This window comes from Boleophthalmus pectinirostris, unplaced genomic scaffold (assembly GCF_026225935.1).
Source record: "Boleophthalmus pectinirostris isolate CB_2022bp ecotype Guang Dong unplaced genomic scaffold, ASM2622593v1 HiC_scaffold_8, whole genome shotgun sequence".
Classification (NCBI taxonomy): Eukaryota; Metazoa; Chordata; class Actinopteri; order Gobiiformes; family Gobiidae; genus Boleophthalmus; species Boleophthalmus pectinirostris.
Window position 1 is genome coordinate 18,819,940 of NW_026571515.1, and position 24,144 is coordinate 18,844,083.

The 24,144-nt window shown below is 38.2% G+C and overlaps 1 protein-coding gene across 1 annotated transcript in view; it reads right to left on the reverse strand.

Moving 5' to 3' along the window:
* plxna1a (plexin A1a) overlaps positions 1 to 24,144 on the reverse strand; it is a 519,677-nt gene that overhangs the window by 124,595 nt on the left and 370,938 nt on the right. The window contains exon 12 of the mRNA XM_055165879.1: positions 3,693 to 3,789. Coding sequence (XP_055021854.1) covers positions 3,693 to 3,789 — 97 coding nt within the window. The remainder of the gene's footprint in view (positions 1 to 3,692; positions 3,790 to 24,144) is intronic.

Genomic DNA, 24,144 nt, shown 5'->3' on the forward strand with positions numbered 1-24,144 from the left:
AGTTCTTCTCTCAAACTGAAAACACTCTGTTCCACCTTGTGATGTAATGTGGTAATACAGGAAGTGCTTCACTGTGTTTTTAGCTCCATACACCTCCACTAGAATAATATCATATAATAATCTCTACTGAACAAAAGGTAAAAGGTAGCTGTTAACTTGAAAACTACCACTACATGACATCACAAGGTGGAACAGAGCATCTTGAGCATTAGAGATGTAGACAGACTAATAATAAAGGGATAACTCAGACATGTGTGAATGAAACAAAATGCAACTCCAGGTATATTTTTGAAGAGATGACAACATTGTAACATGACTTAAGGGTCACAAGAATCAGTTTTGTGTAATATAGGACCTTTAGGTTTAGACTGTATGTAATTAGCTTGCAGAGATGCCGATATATTGACTCTATATTAAACTAGAAGACACCTTATCAGTAAGGCTGGGTATCAATAAGAAGTTGCCGATATGATACATACATCAATACACAGGCCACGATACAATACCTATCTCGATACAGTGAGCTTTTGCTACAGTACAATATATTTCAAATTTATTTGATCGATTTCAATACAAAATAAAAGCTAAATCATGGCTGTGATACTAAAAGTCTTTGTTAAACCACTTCTTGTTCAAAGTGAATATATTTTAATCATTAAAACTGTGAAAATGTCAAATTTGTTGCATAAATGAGTTTCCTTTCTCTGAACAAGCAACAAAACTGTAGCAATGTAACAAAATAATTTAGTAAAATATACCAAAATATACTCTTGGCGATATATCAATATAGCTGCCCATGATATTGATACTGTATCATCACATTAAACGATACAATATATCAGTATTTTGGTATTTTTGCACACCCCTAACCATGAGTACTTAACATATCCCTTTACTAATATTCTATCTGCAGAGTCATCGTCAGTATTATAATCTGTGTTAGTTGTTGCATCGCTTGAGGAAACTGTCACATTTGATTTCATTACAAGGCTATTTTTAAAAATCACAACTTGTTTTTTTTTTCTCTCTCTCACTCATCGAGTCACAATCCAGCCTTTTCTTGGCAGCTACAATCATCTTTCTAAAGTAGTCTTCTTGTGTGCATAAATATTTGACTTGCAAATGATGAACCTCGGTAACCTAGCGAGCTACCTGTCAGGCTCGCTCCAGCGTCGCACCCGCATCCTAATCAAAGTGACACTGATACGCCGCTACAGATATTCACATTTAGGTCATGTTTACTCGCTAAACGCAATATGCTAGCACTTCCGGAGAGCTAATTTAGTCCTCTCTCGAAACAGCATACGCCAACACGTGCCAATTTGACTACTTCTACTAATCCCATGTGTCTGTTTTCATGTCTCACCACCGCGAGAAATTGTCAATGTTTTTAAATAAAATAACACAGGAATAAGAACTGGGTCATGACCGATAAGAGGCTAATTTGCAGCTAATCTGGCAACTGAAGCACATGTTTGACATTTATCCAAACGGGGTCAGAGACAAGACAAAAGGAGGTGGGATTAAAATGTGCTGGATTCTGAATTGAATTTTGCTTGCGAAAAAATAACTATCTGATTAATCCCAGTGGTGGAACGAAAGTAGTAAATTATTGTACTTAAGTGAAAATGTTACAGATTTGTACTTTACTAGAGTACATTTTAAACCGGATACTTTTTACTTTGACTTGACTATATTGTCGAGTGGGTATCTGTACTTTCTACTCCACTACATTTATGAACTGGACGGAAAAGTAAAAGTATTTTTTTATATTATTTGAGACTTGCTGAAAAAGATGAGGGTTTATTTTTTTTACATGTTGTAGTTTGAGCAAAAAATAAAAATAAAAACGGCTGGGAAAAATGATTGATTCCATTGTTTCTGGTGAACTAACTACAACACAAATCTGTATCAAGATCACTACATTTAAAGCTTTATTAGATCTCAGAATCTGTGCAAAATACTTTTACTTTTTACTCTTTAAGAACATTTTTAAATGGGTACTTTAATCAGGGAAACCCTGGTTTGACTACCCCAAATTTAAGACTTGTAAAGACCTTTTTAAGACCACTTAAATAAATATTAAGACCAAAATCGCACCCATTATGCGGGTGAAAACTCCAGATCTAATTCTGATCAACCAACTGAACTGAACTGAATGATCAACCAACTATGGTACTACATTTAGAATCTGAGAGCCACTGTGGATTAAACCTACAGTACACTTCCCCATGATCCATCCAACGTCTTCCTCCATTGTACTGACTGTTTACTCATTGCCGCCGGCGCCACAAACCAAAGTATTGTTTGCACATACTCCAAATTAGACGTTCATTCATGTGATTTCACGTTGTTGTTTTTTCCTCCCTCCATTTAACATCGCACTGCAGACCGGTTGAGAATACAGAAAAATAGGCTGAAGAAATTTAAGACATTTGTGAAAAAAATAAGACTGGAACAATATAATTTAAGACTTATTAAGGCCTTAATTTAGGGACATGAAATTTAAGACCTTTTTAAGACTTTTAAGACCCCATGGCTACCCTGTTTAATACTTTTACTTAAGTAGAATTGTTCATGTTATATTTAGTATCGTACTAGTATTTTTTTTTTTTTTTTGCTCCGGTATCTGTACTTGTACTTAAAGGTGACCAATGTAACTTCTTTGTTGGTAGTACTTCACCTGCTTGTTTCTATGGACATGTCATTGCTCTGTCTGGAATGTTCCACAGTATGACATTAAACAGCTCTACCTTACATTCATTCAGTTGCAAGTTGCTTTATAGCTCAAAAATACCCCCAAAAACCCAAACATTCTCACTGTGAGGAGGGATGCCTCTCCACAGATCTGACCTGTAACTTGATCTGGTTTGGTCTCCATGACAATAAAAAGTGTTAATGCCATACTGTGAAACATTCCAGACAGAATAATAACATCATCCATTGAGAAAAGCATTTGATGGATCTTCTACCAGAAAAGTTACACAATGCACCTTTGAGTGGAATTTTCATGTGATACTTTTACTTGATTTCATTTTGCTCCGGTATCTGTACTTTTTCTTAAGTAACAAAATTGAGTACATCTTCCACCACTGGTTAATCCTGATGCAAATTTGTAGCACTCGGGAGCTTATATTATCTTGTGTAATGGGACGTCTAAAATCATTAGCCTGTGCCACCCGTTTTATTAAGCTTGATAAAGAATTCGGAGTTGGTAATTGTTTTCCACTTCATGCACTAACAGCGATTAAAATAATAAATGCCGTCCCTGGGTGTGAACGCTGTTTCGCAGTATCAATCCGCTAGCTCTAACTGCTGCCATTACCCACCCCATCCATCAAACTGTCAACAATGCATTTCTCGACTTCTGCCAATTCTCTCTTCCACATTTGTTTACGCCGGCGATTAATTTTTTGTTTTGTTTTTTTTTTGTTTTGGAATATTTGTTTGCTATCATCCCCAGCCATCTATCAGTCAATCTCTGCCAGCTTGGAGATAACTATAGTGTTTAGCCAAAATGGATGCCACACTTTCACCCCTTTCCTCTGGTACCTGTCACAAACGCAATTATGTATTTCTGGAGAAGGGTGGCGGGGAATTATTACTGACGGGTAAACAGAAGGAACACTGCGATTTAGTACCAGCAATATCCAAGAGATGTAGATATAAGCTGGGTAAGGGAAAAGAGATACCTTGGATGTTGAAGGGGTTGTCAATGACGAAGTTTCCGTTCCACACCACGGAGAGGTCCACGGGGAGGTCGCTGATGTCACTTCCTTCGTAGTCGTACTGGAAAAGAAACAGGAAGATGTAAGATGAGTAATCAAAGCTGTCGATAGGTAGATGATAGAAAGTATTGACAGGATATTAAGTGGTTTTAGAGTGTCCACAAAAGGTATTCAAACCAACAACCAAAAGTCCTCGAAATTGCATTTGTCAGTCTCCCAAGCAACAACTTAACTTATCAAACTTTTGTTGGGTGGTAACAGGCTAACCACTCTGCCACCAGGCCTTGGAGAAATGAGGAGAAGTTGTCAAAGTTGTCAATACGTAGATGATAGAAAGTACTGACAGGATATATTAGCAAATTCAGTGGTTTCAGAGTGTCCACAAAAGCTATTCAAAACAATAACCAAAAGTCCTCAAAAGTCCTCACTAATACATCATGTCAGTCACCCAAATAACAGCTTACTTTATCAGACTTTTGTTGGATGGTGACAGGCTAACCACTCTGCCACCAGGCCTTGGAGAAACGAGGAAAAGTTGTCAAAGTTGTCAATAGGTAGATGACAGACAGTATTGACAGGATATATTAGCAAATTCAATGGTTTCACAAAAGCTATTCAAAACAACGTCCAAAAGTCCTCAAAATAGCGCCCATAATATTAATAAATCATGTCAATCTCCCAAATAACAACTTAATTTATCAGACTTTTGTTGAGTGGTGCCAAGCTAACCACTCTGCCACCAGGCCTTTGGAGAAATGAGGATAAGCTGTCAAAGTTGTCAATAGGTAGATGATAGAAAGTATTGACAGGGTATATTGGCAAATTCAGTGTCAACAAAAGCTATTCAAAACAACATCCAAAAGTCTTCAAAATAGCGTCCATAACAGTAATACATCATGTCAATCTTTCAAATAACAACTTAATTTATCAGACTTTTGTTGAGTGGTGCCAAGCTAACCACTCTGCCACCAGGCCTTGGAGAAATGAGGATAAGTTGTCAAAGTTGTCAATAGCTAGATGTAGGTGATGATGGAAAATATTGACAGAATACATTAGCCTAGCAAATTAAGTGGCCTCAGACTGTCAAAAAAAAAAAAAAAAAAAATTACTGGAAGCTGTTCAAAACAATAGCCAATAGTCCTCAAAATGGCGCCCATAATAGGAAAAAGTAATCAATTAAAGGTCAGTTGCTTATGATAATCAGATCACTTAGACAATAATAAATAGGGATATAATAGGGATGTAACAATATCAAAATCCCTCAATATGATATTTTCATGATATGCATCTTGCGGTTCAATATTTATTGCGATATTTTGTGTAGGCTTACAAAATTGTGAAAATGCTACTTTTTCCTTTTAAAAGTCTTAGAAAAGTCTTCAAAATCCTTTGGTACTGTCATAAGAGGAAGGATTAAGATTTAAAAGTGCTTAATAACACTTATTTCTTCAGGTAATCTGCATTGCAACACCAAAGGATCATGGTCTATGTAGTTCCATTTGTTTTTTCGCTAGTGGTGCATCATGGAAAGGCAAGTTTATTTGTAGAGCACAGTACATACACAAAGTAATTCAAAGTGCTTTACAGAATAAGAAAGACATTAAAATCGCAAAGAAAGACATTAAAATCACCATAACTATTCATTTAAGCAAAGAGTTCAATATATTGTGATGGCCCTCGATATTATTGTGAGATTATTGACAGATACGAATATGATATTTTGGTGATTATTACATCCACAGTAACTAATAAAAGATAATAATAGGTAATACAATAAGTAAAATGTTCCTGTCTGACACCAATACTGTTTGTCAAACTCAGGATTGTCTGCATATGATCCCAAACAACCTAACAACTTAATCACCAAGTTGTTATATTCAAAAGATGTAGGTGATGTCAGGAAGTATAGACATAATATACTAGTATACTGGTATATTGGCAAGTCCTGTGAAGGAAAAAAAGACAAATTCATGGGATTCAGAGGAACAAAAACTGAAGACTTGCCAGAGTAAGATTCAAAATGATAACAAAAGTCCTCAAAATGGTGTCCACAAGTAGTTGAAATATAAGATTAAACACTTGTCCATGATGGGATTGTCTGAAAGCAGCAGAGATAGTCCCAGACAATTAAACTAAATCTACCCAATGATTACAGAAATCATACAAGCACTTTCTTGTTGTGTACTGACTTGACAAGCTAACCACTCTGCCACCAGGACTTAAAGAGAGAAGGATGTTAGATAAGTTGCCGTGTTGTTTGGACAGATGCAGGTGATGAGAGGAAGTGTTGAAAGAATATACTGGCCTGGCAAATAGCATTGAAGTAAAAAATGAATGAATAAATAAATAAATACATACATACAACAGCCAATAATTAAAGAGAGACTGAAGAGATGAAAAAAAAGAGAAAATTCATGGGTTTCAGAGTGATTGGAAATTAAGATTGCTGCCATAGCGATTAAGATATGAAAACAATGTCCTCAAGCTGCCGCCCAGGAAACAGAGAAACGCCATGTGACTTAAACAATTAATAAAAAGTTGGATAACAATTGAACTTTTTCTTGGCAGATTGTATTTTTGTCAATGTTGGCACTGTAAAGACCAACAAAACTAACCAAAACGTCCTCAAAATTGTGTCCAAAAAAAGGCATAAAACTAGTTTGATGAATAAAGTAACTTCATGGCCAATACTGAGCATTTTTCTCAGTGTTGGAATTGTGAAAAAAACTACCAATATTCTCCTAGAAGAACCAATCGAAGAACCTATATGCCACATTTTAAACCCTTATGTGGACCTGGAATCTTAGCAAGGACCTTTTTGTAGAGTGATGACAAGCTAACCACTCTGCCACCTCACAACACCTGTCAAACTCGAGCTGAAGCTAAAACCTGCAAAAACAAGCTAGATATATAAAAAATAATACACTTAATTTGTGGAGGCAGTGTCTTGATGAGTGAGCTGCCAATCATGCTGTCAGTCATTTTGATGTGTGATACCTCTGTATGGTGTGTGGCAGTGGTTTCACAGTCTGCGATAATCTACAGATGGGATGTCAACGCGGAGTGGGAGATGTTTGAACCCTCATCCAGGAGTCTTTGTCAATCTTGGAGGAGACTCTGTCAGACACTGAGGAATACTGTGTTTTTTACTACATGGTGTTTTTGAATGCCTGGTTTCAGCAAGAGTTGAAGGAAAAAAAAAAAACTAGAAACTTAAAGGGACCATATTATGCTAATTCCTGATGAATGTTTTCTCATCACACACACATACTGTACCTGGAGTTGTGTTTTGTTTCATTTCCACATGTTTAACACACAAACCCTGCATATTTTCAGGCTTTGTTCTTTTCTTTAATGGAAAACACACCAAACACACCACCTTGTGATGTCATGTGGTAACACAGGAAATGCTCCATTGTGTTTTTAAACACCATACGCCTTATAATCATTTGGATAATTGCCCATCTCTACTGAAATAAAGGTAGCTCTTAAAACTACCACTACATGACATCACAAGGTGAAACAGAGCATTTTGAGACGTAGACTGACTAATAACAAAGGGTTACTCAAACATGTTTGACTCCAGGTATATTTTTGAGTAAGTAACAACATTCTAACATGACTTAAAGCTTACAAGAGTCAATTTTGTGTAATATATAAAAGTAAAGTAGTAATGTCTCCATGGAGACAAGGGGGTGGTGAACCATTCACCAGGAAAGTTACAATCTGCACCTTTATATGAACTGAACTTTAACTGAAGTCAGCCCACACAAAGATATGTATCTTGTATTACCTTGTACTTGTATTCACTGAAGGAAGTAAGAAATAGTTATTAATAGTTAATAGAAATAATATCCATGAGTCTCTTATGAAGCCCTGCAAAATTACTTGGGTCTTGATGTCAGAAAAACAGCAACTACAAAATGCAAATACTGATAGAAAATTGGAGAGCACAGTGCAGTATTTTATCAAGTATACTAACTACTAAAGGCAACACTATGTTACAGCTATGCAAATGTGAGTGTGGCAGGTAGCCAAGAACTCTTCAGTGTACAGAGTGTCGAGGGAAGTACATTAAGCACTGTCACTGCTGGTTAACGCAGCAACAGTCGTGATTCTGGGGCTCAAAGTCTGATCACTTTCTATGTTGCATCCTCATATACTTCACATTTTATTCAGATGCACATGTTTAACTTAAAGGTGTATTATGTTACTTATATAGTGAAGGGTCCACCTCCACCTTCAAGCCTGATCTGTGGAGATGTGTCCTCGCTCATTGTAAGAATGGATGTTTTCCAATCTGTTTTTAAAGCCATGGAGACAAGCAAGTAATGGATCCCTGCTCACATCCCAGAAGGATTTAAATCATTCAGCAGGTGTTAGGGATGCATCAATCCAGCTTTTTCAGTTTCAATACCAATGCAGATATAATGAATTTAAGTATTAGCTGTTTTCAAATTGCAGAAAATACAATAGTGACAAAAGTAAGAAAATTTGACAAAAGTTTAACCTTATAGCATATAGAGAGCCCTTGAACTCACTATAAGCCCACAAAACTGCAGCAATCGCACTTTTACTTGCCTCCAATTTCCATTAAACACACAAGGCCCATAGAACCCTGCGATATCACCAGAAATCCATCAATACACCACCATTTTTGACACGCCAGGACAATATATTTACGCACAATAAACCGCTATTCAAAATCATATTCACTGAAAAATCACTGCATTTCATAACCCTTACTGGAGCAGCAGATGGGATTCACTTGAGTGGCTATAGGACTATAGGCATAATAGAAGTTGGGGAAAGCGCTGGGCAGTGAAGGGGGGAGCCGTCGGACACTGGCACATGCTAGAGGAGCGATTCATTTAGCCGTAAGCTAAGTGATGCCATGAGGCTAAGGAAAAGATAAGATCCGGAGCAGCGCAAAGTGAAAATGGCATTTCCAATTTGCTCCGTGACACTGTGCATTTGGCGGATGGGGCAGGACTATCCCGTACGGGCAATGGGCCTTTCACAAAAAAACTACTCAAACAGACAAGCGCAGGGTTTTTCTGCAGGTTTGACGCAGTCCGGAGAATCAAGTATTAAATATATAGCGGTCGTAAACAGGTGGAGAATCAATAGTGTGGACTTGGCGGTGGAGATGGTCTTGTAAGTATTATGAATAGGTGGCTGGATCAGGCTGAAGGTGTTTTGTTTTTTGTTTTGTTTTTGTTTTTAAATGTGGTTTTGAAGCTGGATTTATGGGAGCAAGTTTGGATATGGTATGACAAATTTTAAGGTGAGTTGAAGCATGTTTTACAAATATAAAGAATTTGGCAAAGTGTCAGAAATACTGTATACTTTTGGAAGAAAAAAACGTACGTATTATCAGTGTACTATCCTACTTTTGAAACAAATGGCAGTTTTGTATTGATTGCATAATATTAAGTATTCAGTCTAGACAAAGGGAGATCAATATAACCACCAGCCAATGTTGCAGGTTAAAACTGCAATATACACAACAGTATAAGACCATATAGACAAAACTCAACTTCTTGGCAGGAAATATTATAGGCCACAAGGGAGTGCTGTGACTTTTAAGATCTGTAAGTATCTACACCCACCATTATAATTAAACATGCTGTGTTTATGCTAGTGGACTCCATAAAAAGTTAAAATGCATTGTTCCAACAAAAATGAGAGCACATTTCAATGTTTTAAATTGAGTTTAAAGCAATAGTACTAGAAAGTTAAAGCCATACTTTAGAACAATATGCATGGAGATAGAAGAGTTACATGAATTTTACGCTAATATTGTGGAATATTCCAGTCAAAGGAACAACATTTCCATGGAAACAAGCACCCTCTTCCAGGCCAAATAAGAATCAGGTTTGTGGAAATGAAAGCCTGCTCACAGTAAAGACGCCTGTTGTTCTGTGCAAAAACAAATAAATAAAACATCCATGATGAAATTGGCAAAAAGTTACATAATGTGGCTATAAAAGTCAATGGAATATTACAGAACTTCTGCATGTAGATATAAGACTATTATATTTAGTATGAACCAGGGGTTAAAGCCCAAAAGGCAATTTTCAGTTTTAGTTTCTGAAAGACCTAATTGTTCTGGAATCATTATCTTCAAACAGAATAGTGCACTTGTAGCTTCTCTGTGGAGTCAGTAAAGTCTTTGATTAAACATGGGGATCACAGGAGGTCAGCTGGTTAATACCGGGCACAGCTCCAGAAGAGAGTGGGACCTAACCACAACACTCTCCATCTCCACAATGCCATGATTTACTGGTGCCACTTCTTCCCACCGCTCCAGCCTGACCCCTCACATGAGCTGTACGCAGTCGGGTCTATTAGCATCTCCCCCACAGCCCACCGCCTCGGGCCCCAAGCGCCAGGGCACACCACAACACAGGCTCTGCGGTGTGGCCCCCCATTAAAGTTTAAGGGTTTGGAGTGTTTGGGTGTCCGGTGAACACTGGGTGAGTTTGTTTTCTGTCACTGGCTGTGCCCACTGCTACAGCCACTTCATGCTTTATTCATTGTATTGTGTCACGCGGTGCCGGGTTGCCAACAGGGGGCGCCGGAGGACAGCAGCCACAGCATGTCACTCGCCCTGGGACAGTCTCAACTCAGAACAGCATTAAGAGACTTCTTGTTAAGGAATATGATCAGCCACAAGGGGGTGCTATGACTTGTTAACACTATCTACAAACTCTGTTATGAACTGAAGATGAATTAAATGATGCTGTCTGTATGCTAGTGGACTCCATAAATGAAAGTTGTTAGCAATCCAATCCTAAATCTTGTTAAAATTGGACTAAACAATTTAACTCCTTCCACAACCACATTTCAAATACAGCTGCTAAACTGGAGGACTAAAGAAGGAGAGTGAGACAGGAGAACATATAAACACTTTGATTGGTCTAAAAAGTGTTCACTTTTCAAACTCCTCCCTTACAGCCAGGTATTTGTAATCAGAAACAGTCTTGTGTGATGTCACATAGTACTTAAAATTGCAGTGAGGCAGCACACACATTTTTTGACCAGTTTTTGAGGCCATTGGACTGTGCCTCCTTCCGTGTTTTCCGCGCCTCTAAACCAGAACTAAACCAGGACTAAACCAGAAATAAACCAGAACTAAAACCAGGACTTAAACCAGGTCTAAAACCAGGACTAAAACAGGATTTAACCAGGACTAAACCACGCCCCATGGACCACATTTCCTCCCATATGCCGCATCTTCTCGCATGTAAATATTGTCCCGAAAAGAGCCTGTGAAATACTGTCGGAGATAAAAACCGGTCCCTGGCGCAAAAAAGGTTGGGGACCACTGATTTAGTATATAGTTCCACTTTAAAGGTACACTGTGTAACTTTTCTGATAGAGTGTCCACCACCTGCTTGACTCCATGTTGTTTTTTTCTTGAATTGAGACAAGCAGCCCACATCACTAGGCCAAGTTACAGGTCAGATCTGTGGAGAAGTGGGCCTGTTCACAGTAATAATACATGTTTTTGCACTGATTTTGAAAAAAAAAAAAAAAAAAATACACACTTATAACTGAATAAATACAACATAGACTTGTTTAATACTATACCAGGCAAAGCAATAACATCACCATGGAGACAAGCAGATGGCAGATCCTCCACCAGAAAAGTTACACAGTGCACTTTTAAGTAAAATTCGCAGTGTATGTGCACAGTTAAACCTGTGTAATCATATTTAATAATCACTGACTCATTCCTCATTACATTCACATTAGGCTGGTATATTTTTGTATTAACCAGGTGTTAGAGCCCAAAAGGCAGAGTCTAGTTTCTGAAAGACTTAATTGTTCCAGAATCCATTATCTCCAAACAGATTAGCACACTTGTAGCTTCTCTGCGGAGTCAGTAACATCTTTGATTAAACATGAGGATCGCGGGAGGTCAGCTGGTTGGATGCTTTATTCATTGCGTCGCATCGCACAGACTCACAGATAGGGGGAGCCAGGGAACAGCAGCTACAGTCACTCGCCCTGGGACAGTCCCTACCCAGAGCGGATTTAAGAGGATTTGGAGATGTGAGAAAGGAAAAAAGGGAGGACAGTGGATGAGGAGAGGGGGAATTATGGGAGAATATGAGGTAACGTGAGGCTGGGACACTTAGTACTGCATTGTTGTGGAGCTTGGGTCTGTCTAATGGAGACGATTTCGGCTTTGTTTTGATCCGGTTTGCGGTGAATCTGAACCATTGTAGGACCACTCCTGGAAGTAATTTACAGTTTTGCATATTTTGTAATGTCAAGATCAAAAGGAAGAAATGTGAATTATATCAAGAAGAGAGTCAAGGAATTTAAACTTTTCAATCTTGTTTCATTGTGTGAGTTGTTTTTCTCTTTGCACTTTTCACTTATCATGATGAATGTTTCCAATTAGCGAAGCCAGATGTTCCATTTTTGTTTTGTTGAAGATTAAAATTCCATGGTCATCTATTGTTTCTTGGGAATCTTTATCTAAAGGTGCACTGTGCAGCTTTGTTCTCATGAAGGGTCTGCCATCAGTTTGTCTCCATGGAGATGTTATTGCTTTGCTTAGAATGTCCCACAACATGACATTAAACCCACTGGAGACCATGAAGTGACGCCACCAGGCTGAATTACGATCCCGATTACAGTAAGAATGCAATTTTTAAGGTCGAAAAAAAAAAACCCAACATCTAGCCAAGTTAAAATGACTTGAATTAAGAAAGCTTGGTAACACTTTATTTTATTTATTATATTAGTATTTATTCAGCCCTCATCAATGTTTAATTCCCTATAAGCTTATTCTGCTATTAGTCAGACATTTACAAACACTTTCCTATTAATACACTTCTTATTACTGCTTATTAGTGTGATACTAAGCCGTTTCTGTCCATGAATTATGATTCTAATCAGCTTTTGGTAATAAGTGTGTTGTTAAGGACAAGTAGCACAAGAAATGTAGTTTTTACTTATTTGCGCTTAATACATTTTGAGTCCAACTAGCCATGAAATAAGTAAGCTAAATTTATTAAGTGCAAATAAGTAAAAACTACATTTCTTGTGCTACTTGTCCTTAACAACACGCTTATTACCAAAAGATTATCACTAAAAATAATAATTCATGGACAAAAATGGCTTAGTATCAAACTAATAAGCAGTAATAAGGAGTGTATTAATAGGAAAGTGATTGCAAATGTTTAACTAATAGCAGAATAAGCTTATGGGGAATTAGACATTAAAAAGGGCTGAATAAATACGAATTAATGACAAACAAACATCTACAACTATGCCAATTAGCAGGTACTTAGATGTTTATAAGTGTACCCTAAAACAAAGTGTTACCATGATTTGAGTCAATTTCTCTTGACAAGTAAAAATATCTGCCAGTGGAGTAAATATGAAAATATATCTTGCTACACTTAAAATAAGAAAAACAACAACTTTTTGCATTTAAAACAATAAAAAAAAAATTGAATGAATGCTTGCTTGAATTAAGGAAAACACACTTAATCCACTGGTACATCATTTTACTTGTCAAGTTGAATCTGCTCTAATAAAGTAAAATGTTCTTAATTTAAGTCATTTTAACTTAGATTTTTTATTTTATTTTTATTTTTTTCCCCAGTATAATGCAATAAAAACTAGTTAATGCCATACTGGGACTTTCCAGACAAAGCACGAAACATCTCCATGGAGTCAATTAGTTGTCAAGTTATAACACATCTTTAATTTTTCACAATTTTGTTTTCTAAAATATCAAAACAAATTCTTGAAAACTCTACTTGGCATAATGTGACAGCATAATTGCCGTTCTAACTCCATTTGTTTACTATGATCAAACATGGCCGACACACACAATACCAAAACACAACGCTATTTATATCCTAATCCCACAAGCATTTCATCACACAGTCTCCTCTCCTATATCACATACAAGAGCACAGTGACTCATCTGACCCTTGACCTCTCAGTCTGGTCCACTGCTGTCCACGCCACTGTCCCACTGCTCCCCCTAGAGGCCGGCCCACCCCTCACCCCCCCTGGAGAGACTGCATATGAGTAATCAGACTCATTACTGCAGCCTCTGGTCAGATCCTCCGTGTCCTGCATGTAATTAATCTACCTGAGCGGGGACTGCTGCAGAGGGGGTCCCCAGGGTCCACGGACCAGGGACAAACCAGGGACAGAGGAGGGGCAGAGGGGAGCGGAGAGGAGGGGGGAGATAGGTCGACGCGATGTGTAATGTAGAATGTGCAGCTTCTATGGAATAAATCAGGCGTGATTAAAAATGTGGAATAACTACAGAGGGATATTTATGAGGCAATTTGATCATAGCATTGCAGAAGTTTGTCTCAGCAATTTGGTTAGCTGTGGCTAGAATACAGTTGTGCTTCAGCAGAAATGGTACGGTTATTATTTTCCATTTGATTTTACTTGAAAACAGAAAAAAAATAATAATAAGTAATATTGTTATTTCATCAAAAACATACCTGGAGTTATTTTGTTTCTTTCGTGCATGTTTGAATAACACTTAATTATTAGTTTCCAAAGCTCAAAATGCTCTTTTCCAATTTGTGATGTTATGAAGCTGTAGTTTTCAAGTTAACAACTACCTTTTTTTACATTTTGTTCAGTAGAGATTTGCAATTCCAAAGCTGAAATTATCCAAATATTTCCGATGAGAGTGTGTATTACCTGTATTACCACATGACATCACAAGGTGGAACAGAGTGTTTTCTGTTTGAGAGAAGAACTCAAGGCCTGTCCACACAACAAAATTTTTTGGTTGAAAAAGGGAAATTTGTATTCGTTATGACCTTTAGTCCACACGGAGCGGGCGTTTCAGGTGGTCAAAAACTGTTTTTTGAGAATGGGTTCCGGAGTGGAGAAATCTGAGAACGCCGGCGTTGCGTTGTCGTGTGGACAAGCAAACCACACCTTCTGGAAAAAGATGACGCCACGACCCTGTCATCGCCAGGGTCCTCCGATGCAGCAAAGGCTGCACCGCTCAGACTTGCCTCTGCAGACCGCAAGGCCATTGCAAAACAAAACAGCTATATTTGTGGAATACATCTAAAATAGACTAATTTACTTTACATGCAATATTAAATATTATTCTCATTGTTAGAAGCGCCACATATAGGTGTAGCAGATGTATTACATTATTTTCACTCAGTGCTCCGTTGTCGTCTGGACGTGAATATTTATTGATCCAGCATGTGTGTGGACGCAAATTTTTTTTAGCCCGCAAAAAAAAAAAATCCAGGAGCGTTGTCGTGTGGACGTAGCCTCAGTCCCATAATATGGCATTAAACTCATCTGACTTGCATTTATTTAATCATGAGTGTTTTTATCGGACCAAAATACCATGAAATGGAAATGAGCAGGCTTGCCTTTCCATGGATCAGACTTGTACTTTGGCATGGTCATGTCCCCTGCTTGTCTCCATGGAGATACGTATACAAAGAAATAAAATCCTCACTGAGACAAGCAGGTTGGAGACTACACACCAAAAAAGCTGAATCGTGCGCCCTACATGATTTTATGTATTTATTAGAAATATTCAAAGTGCATACAGCTACAGGCTACAGTGTTTTCAAGCTTTAAGTAGCGGAGATAAGTTCCCCTCCAAGTGCAAAGAAAGACATTTCACTTCTACTTTTCAAGAACACTTCTCGACACCCATCCAAAGTAAGTCCTCACAGCGTTTAGGTAGAACTTTAGGAGAAAGCCAGAGGACGACATGAGTGGAGTTTGGATTAGAGGACAAAGAGACAGCAAAACATGGAACACAGAAGAGGCTTAAAATGGGACAAAAAGTGGAGGACAGACGAGGGAGGGAGAGGAGGAGATAAGGGAGGAGGGGCTAGCGAGGAGGACGAGTGGAGGGGAGAAAGAGAGAGAGAAAGAGAGAGAGACAGAGAGAGAGTGAAAAAGTACAAGGTGAGCACAAAACCGTCCCTGGCCTCATTACAGTAACACCGGCGCGGCGTTCCATCCTTTATCTCTGCGCTCTCTCTCTCTCTCCCACCACTACCGGGCGTCTCCACGGACCCGGGGACGAGAGACATGTATGTGCACATGAAGAAAGAGAGAGAGAACGACAGAGAGAGAGAGAGAGAGAAAGTGCCTACAGTGCGGACAGAGAAAGCAGCTGCTGGGAGAGGTGGGGGAGCGGGGATTGGGGTTGGAGAGGGTTGGGGAGGGGGGGAGTACATGTATGTGCAGGTCACCTCAGTGTAATTAGTCATGTTGAAGGATACGTACACTCAGGTGGAGGTAAAAATACTGCAGACTTGGGCACACGTGGTACAGTATATATAGTGCAGGTACGCCTCGACACGGTTCACTTTGAGGAGGATGTGGAAACTAGGTGCTTTCACTTTGACCCTGATTTTTCCACATTTGAGAGCCGCCTTTGACTATACGTGCATGATATCTCGATTTGACATGGAGAAAAATGTATTTACATTTTTGCCCTAACTTTGACTGTTTCAACATATTTTATAACATCTGTGGATAAACTGGGAAGTCAAGAATGTTTACAGCTCCAGTTTATCATTTTAACGTGGCATGTCCTCCCCTTGTCTCACTGCAAGAAAGATTTGGGATTTATTCCTGCTTTTCTGTGGGTCTCGCATAGAGTTTCACCACAACCCAACAATAGTTACTGAAAAGCTGTAAGATGCAATGTTAAAAATGTTCTTAGCATCGTCTCTTGGTAATACTTAAGAGGTCGAAAATCAAACTATTACACTGGCCAAAGCTCAATGGTAAAAGTCCATTATTCAAAGGATCTGTTTTTTTGTTTGTTTGTATTCTGCTCTAAATAATGTTAGTAATGATGTCACTATTGAAATATCAAAGTATAAGACATTTGTTCAAACCCCGTGAATTATTTATTCAACCATTTTTTGCATCTTCTTGTACATTGCCATAGTGTGCTTTTTCCCCCCTCACCCTTTCACCTCACTCTCATACTGTACATTTTTAATTGAGTGTTCAGGGGATTCAAATGTATGCATGAGAACAACAGGCTCTTTTCACGCTTACGTCACAAACCAGGAAGAGGTTTGGAAACATGTGATGACGACTTCCGGTTTAGTTCCAGACATTGGGCTCACCGACCGACTGTGATAAAACCCATTGACATAAATGTGATCAGCGGTAAAATGAAGGCTGCATATGTATGTGCTGTTTGGAATCATCTTGAATTTGGCGCCTCATCTCTTCTAATCACCTGTATGATGTGCATGTGTCAGTGGTTAAATAATGAAAACTGAGGTGTGGTTGTAACAGAACGCTATAATGACATGTAGTTGACGAAAACTCGGCCATTTTCTCATTTTTTTCTAGATTTTGTCAGACTTACTACTGTGAACAGAGCCCGCCGGAAGTTGTCCACGCATGTTTCCCAATGTCTTCCTAGTTTGTGACGTTAAGCCTGAATAGAGCCTACTGTGGTAATCTAAATACAACAAACAGTTTCAAAATGAAAACCATTCTATGTCTGAAAAAATGGATGCTGATCACACATATGAGTTTTGGACTTGCCTGAAAATTAGGATATACGGGGAAAAATTAAACACAACCTTAACTAGTATTCTGGGTTATGGAATTCCAAACACGTGTCTTATGATGTATCTGGGAAATATATCAGATATAGTAAGGAAGGATGACATGTATCTGACAAAAATTTGTTCTAGCTGCATCTAAAAAGGGAATTACAAACCAGAGGAATTGCAACCAGATCCACCCGCACAACAAGACTAGATCAGAATTGTGGAGAATATTTCAGTGACGGAGAGAACAACATATAATCTTAAACTGAAAGAGTGTAAATACGATGAGCAATGCAGCATAATACATTAAAGTGTCATTACCAAATGCATGTTTAAATAAGAACCTGTATCTCCAGACTGTTGTTACATTTTTGATTGATACTGTTTTTTGTATGTTTTGAAATGTCACCAAAAACCAATAAAAACAAAGTTACAAAAAAAGAAAACTGTTCTTTGCCTGGGCCGGTGTATTTGCTGGTCTCTCCAAGGAGAAGTGGGAAATATCGATTACCTGGTTACCCTGACACCTGTCAGTTAGTGTGACATATGAACAGACAGTGACTGATGTGTTAGAAACAACTGACCACAGCTTCAATCCAGAGCCCACAGTCAACTTCCAGCACAACAACAGAGGCTATTCCTACTCATCTTACTCAAGTTTCTCTAATAAATTGTCTATTCATTTTATTTTATTTAATTTATAGGCATTTTGATTTAAATTGTTTTTGTTTTTTTTTTGTCAGTAAGAGATGTTGGGGGGAGGGAGCATTACTTTTTGTGTTTATTATGTTTATTTTATGATAACCAAAATAAATACATTGATAAGAAAAAGTGACAGTAATTCACTGGGGAAGTGTAGCAAGTTGTATTTTCATAATTTAAGTACAAAAAGTCTTATTCCACTGACAGATCATTTTTAGCCAGGCTGGCGCCACCCAGTGCCTCCACTCAGTTTCATTTCTCTCCAGTGACTAGGTCAGGAATCGGAATACACTAGACAGTTTGTAAAAACCTCAGAAGTGCAAGTTTGGGCACCAACCAATCTGCGAAGAGCCATACATTCTGTCTTGGCAACGACTCCCAAGATCGAGGATTTAAAGCCGGTACAAAAATAATGTTTGGTGAATTTTATCAAGGGGAAAGACGTTATTGCCCTTCTTCCTATGGGATTTGGGAAAAGTTTAATATACCAGTTAGCACCGTTAGCGGCGCATTACATACGTCACAACCAAATAGCAGCGATGGTTAAATAAAAAAAGTTCCCAGTTACCGTTGAGTAAACGAATCCTGATTCTGCGACGTCAGACGGTTTCCACAAAGTGAAACCGGCTGACGAATCAGGCTAGATAATTTTACTTGTAAAGTGAAATTTACTCAAATCATGATAAAAGTTTCTTAATTCAAGTCATCTTAATTTGGCTAGATTTACTTTTTTTGCAGAGTTGAGTTTTTTGAGTAGATGTTTAAACTAGTACTTGTATTTCTCCACAGCGTTCTTACTCCCGTGTCTGCTCCTGTCTACATCTTCAAACACCTAATCGCCTGCTCTGATTGGCTAGAGCTTAGAGAATAATTGGATTGTGTTTTAAAACAACTTCACTAATTGTCAAATGCGTCTAGGTTGTATTAGAGAGTGATCTAAAAACCTCACAAATTGCATTAAAATGTAGTTAGTATCTAGTAAACAGACAAGTACAGTAACTTCTATGTGTACTTTGTATTTTAGTACTATTTTGGAAACACACTCATATTTATAATTGAGCACATTTTAGTAACTACGTTTTACTTGAGTGCAAATTTCCAGTACTCTTTCCATCACTGATACTACTACTAGCTGAACCAGGCACTTTGAACTGATGATGTGTTTTTGCTTATTTGCTTATTGTATTGTCTTTTTATTATTTATTACTAAAATGCTACCCTATTCCCTTTTGGTTTTCATTCAATACAGCATATTCTGTAAAAATGTCCAAGCACCAAATTACTGGAGTAAAAAAAAGAACTTGGGACCGTGGCCAAAAACGCCTATCCATGCAAATTCCGATTCCTGCTTACAATCGCAATTTCCGCATATGTACCACCATTTTCTGCTTAAACAAAGAAAGTGGACCCCATTCTAATTCCAGGCAAACACCACATTTTTAAGTGAACCCCTGCATATTTTTATCAATGCATTAGCAAAAACCCAGTCGCGCCCAATTTGCGTTTGTGGAACGGTAGCGAAGTATACGAGAAAAAAAACCTTGTGTGTAATAAATCATGTAAAGCAGGTTGGCGAGCTGCTTGTTGCTGATGCGACATTCTCCGTCTGCTCCACATGATTAGGGAGCCCTTCGTGTGGAGAATCCCCATATGTCTGAGGCTTGTTGGGGCCCCGGACCCCTGGGGGACTTGCCTGGGACAGTCCCGGAACATCGCAGCGGGTACCCTGTGTGTGCTACGGCGGGGCCAGCGTATGGAGCTCCCGCGAGGATTCTTAGGAGTCTTTGGTGAGTTTTGGGAGAAGCTAACGCGATGGCAGACAGTAAGATGGAGAGGATGAGTGTGCATGTAGCGGAGGAGCTAATTTTCCTCGTGATTTATGGTGCTGTGCTGGCCCCAGCTGTGATACATGTATACACAGAGTGGGGAGGATGAATAGACAGGGCCAGACGCTCAATCATCCATGTTTACTGTTAACAGCTTCTTCCCTATATTACTGTTACTAATTTAAATACACCATTTATTATGTCTAAGTAGTGCCTTTACAGTGTTTTGTATCGAAGCTAATACCGTACAGTGTTGTGACGCTAATTGCAAATGACAGTTGAAGTCTTAATGCGTTATTTATAGTAAAACAGATCACTTTAAATGTTGTGAGATCATTCGTATTGTTAGATATTTCTAGAAAAACAGTAATGGTTCATATGCCTTCCACAGTCATTTTTGGACGTCCAAGGAGCGAAATAACATGATGAAAATAATTAACATCACAAAGGCTCCATTGAGACGAGAAATAATGGTGTTCATTTGTGAATGAAAAGTCACCTGACAAAAAACCCACATCATGATTTATGGGGATATGTTGAACTTGTCGTTGAGTTCAATTAATTAAATGATTTTGTGTAACTTTTTAGCCTCAAATAGATGAATATAAAATCATGCTTTTTTAGTTTTTTGATGGTTTTAGGTTTACATTAGACTCAAAAGTCTAGAAAAATATATGTCCTTACTCTGAACAGGTCACTTTTTAGCCTTTTTTTTGTTGTTGTTGTTGTTTGGATTTATATTTTACTGTAAAAACTATAAAAGCATGCGTCCTTACTCTGAACAGGCTTGCAACTCCACAAACCCGCCTCTTACTTGATCTGGACCTTCTCCTTGGCTTTTTCCTGCTTTCAGTGGAAATGTTATACAGTATGGCAGGAGTCTCCAACATTTTTCCTCCAGTGAGCTACCTTTACAGAAAGAAAATGCCAAAGAGCTACTAATTTTAGCGGCCACAAGAAACTGAGCATAGAAAAGCCATGGGGAACGGGTAGATACTAGGGCTGAGTATTATTAAGAAATTATAAGACATACTTCAAGACGTAGGCGACAATACGATACATAGCTCAATACAGTGCACTTTGGATTTGATACAATATATTTCAAATCAATTCAATATGGTTCAATGAAAAATAAAGGCTAAATCATGATTGTGATATTAAGTCTTTGTTAAACCACTTCTTGTGCAAAGTTCATATAAACTGTGAAAATGTCAAATGTGTTGCATAACTGAGTTTCCTTCCTATGAAAAAGCAACATAATTCAGTAAAATACACCAAAAAATACTCCTGGCGATATATCAATACAGCAGTCCCCAATATCGATACTGTATTGTCACATTAAACAATACAATATATCGATAATTTTAATATTTTTGCACACCCCTAGTAGATACCTAGCCTGATTCATCAGCCAGTTTCACTTCATAAAAACTGTCTGACCTTGCAGTGTTAGAATTTGTTCGCTCGATGGTAGGTGGGTACTTTTTTTTATTTAACCAACTGCAGCTATTTGGTCGTGACTTATGTAATGCGCCACTAACAGGGCTAACTGGTATATTAAGCTTTTCCCAAATTCCGTAGGAAGAAGGGCAATAACATCTTTCACCTTGATAAAATTCACCAAACATTCTCTTTGTTCCTGCTTTAAATCCTTGATCTTGGGAATCGTTGCCAACACAGAATGTATGGCTCTTCACTGACTGGCTGGTGCCCGAAATCACACTTCCGAGGTTTTTTGTGAACCATCTAGTGTATTTTGAATCCTGACCTAGTCACTGGAGAGAAATTAAATTGAGCGGAGGCACTAGTAACCTATAAACATAAACATTTATCCATTTATTAGAGTACAAAGTTTGTCATCAAAATTATACATTTACAATGGTAGTTAATCAAATTTGAGTCATTCAGCACAATATGTATAATTCAGAAATCTTTTGGCGAGCTACTTGGAAAGGGTTTGAGAGCTACAGGCCGGAGCCCCCTGCAGTATGGCATAAAACTATCTAACTCCATGAAAAATGTAAGGTTTTAACTTTCTGTTTCCATGGAATCTGGTGCCACCTTCAGAAAGTTGCATTGTGCTGTTTTACATTCAACCATACAGTGACTCCACATTGTTTACAACTGTACACGTAAAATCAGCTCCCAAAGAAACGTATCTGCCCCTTTTCTAAAAGTACAGCCATTGACTCAAACATTTGTCCCCAAAATGAACCGCACTTCTGTGACTTCCTGCTTCCACTCTCCATTTGCTTTTAAAAGATAATAACTTCTCTCATCTTCTCATTCAAAACACGCACCTGTTTTCTTCACCCCTTTTTGCACAGTTAATTCCCCCCTACTGCGCCTTTTCCTTCTCCTCCTCCTCTTCCTCCTCCTCCTCCTCGTCCTTTGCCTCATCATTGTTTGCTTCTTTAATTCCCCCCTCTCGTCTTCCTCTCCTCTCTCCTCTTCCTCTCCTCTCCTCTTTCTCTGTCTCGTTTCTGGCCATTCCCCGGGTGTGTGTTTGTCTGTCAGTCGTCTACACTGCTGCAATTCATCATCATTTTATCTACAGCTCCTTTAATTGGATGGTACCGGGGTCCCACCTGAGGAGAGGAAGCCCCACCAGCAGCTGCCGAGTCGGGCTTATTTACCGTCTCTGCCTGCCTCCCGTCAAGCCAGAATTTGGGTTTCTGGAGAAGATTAAAACACAGTGAGGAGTGGACTAATGGATGTGCGATTGGATGAAGGGTTTATAGATAGATTTGCTGAAAAGGGTCTGTCTGAATCAGCGTCTTTGAGCAGCAGAAGTAGTTACAATAATGAGCGGATTGGGTTTCAATTTGCACTGTCCCTATGTTATTCAATTCAACACCCCAAGATACAGTATATAGGCACTATTACTTTGGAATATGTGTTTTTGCAGGTAGCTTCTGCGCGTTCTTCTTTCATTTTTGTGATATATATTTTAGGTGGTGTTAATATACGGCAGATTCAAAGTGCTGCCTTATAGTTGCTGGTAGAGTTGTTAAAAGTAAGAAGAATCAGACACTAATTGTAAACTTGCAGTATTGTCCTCTCATTGCCACAGACTCTTCAATGGCTCTGGCTTCTACACAGAGGAATATTATAGCGTTTACTTCTCTAATTGCAAGAGGTACATTGCTATTACATTGGAAATCTGACAAATGTGCTTCTTTTTTGCTATGGCTCAAAGATATGGTGGTATAAAACTTGAAAAAATTAAATATACCGTATTTTTCTGACTATAAGACACACTTAAAATCCTTTAATTTTCTCAAAAATCGATGGTGCACCTTATGTATTAATTCTGGTTGTGCTTACTGACCTCAAACTGATTTTATGTGGTACACAGCACTAAGAAATCTGTCAAAATGTTTTAGTATGACTTTGGTAAGCTATGAAGCCGCACTGCTTGATGGATTGTCGGAGCATTATGGAAGCTGACCACATCAGCGCAGAAGGAGTGAGCTGTTATGTTTTTCAGCGCTTATAGTTTATGCAAATTAGCCATGTGGTTTTAAGTTTTGTTCAGTAAAACGTAAACAAATGTGTGCAAAGTTGCATTAAACACATTATTACTCAATGAATATTTGAGTTCTCCTTTTAGGAAATAAAAAAAAACAAACTTAAATGATCCATCCACATTCACATTCATAGTCTCAAGTGTCGTCCGTTTGTTTGGCTTAATGTGCCTTATAATCCGGTGTGCCTTAGGTATGAAAACAGATGAGAGAATTCAACATTACTGATATTGTGCCTAATAATCCAGCGCACCTTTTAGTTCAAAAAATACGGTACATTAAAGGGATATACAGAGAGATTTTTCCAAGTATGGAATATATAATTGGTGGTGTTATGTATGTGGTTTAAATGACGAGCTGAGATTTGAGGTTGGGATGGGGATGTTCTTTAAAAAATATTTTTTCCTATTATTATTTTTTGTTCAAATATATTGTAGATTTTGTGCAGTTTTAGCATGTGTGTATATAATGCGCATGTGCAATTGGAGAAAAATAAAGCTATAGAAAACAATAAACAATACTAAAACTGGTATCGAAACTAGATTTGAGCAAATATTGATACTAAAAGAGTCACATTCACAGGACAGAAATATGATATTTTCCTAAACAGCTTTAGAATGATCTTAAGCTGTACCAGAACACATCTAAGATCATAGAGACTAGGAGACTAGACTGAGGGATTACACAGATATAAGGCCACATGGCAATATAAAAAAAACTAAAACAAACTATGATTCAATGTTGAAAATTACTAATTCTATTGTATAAATAAAGAATGTTTTTATTATCATTGTGG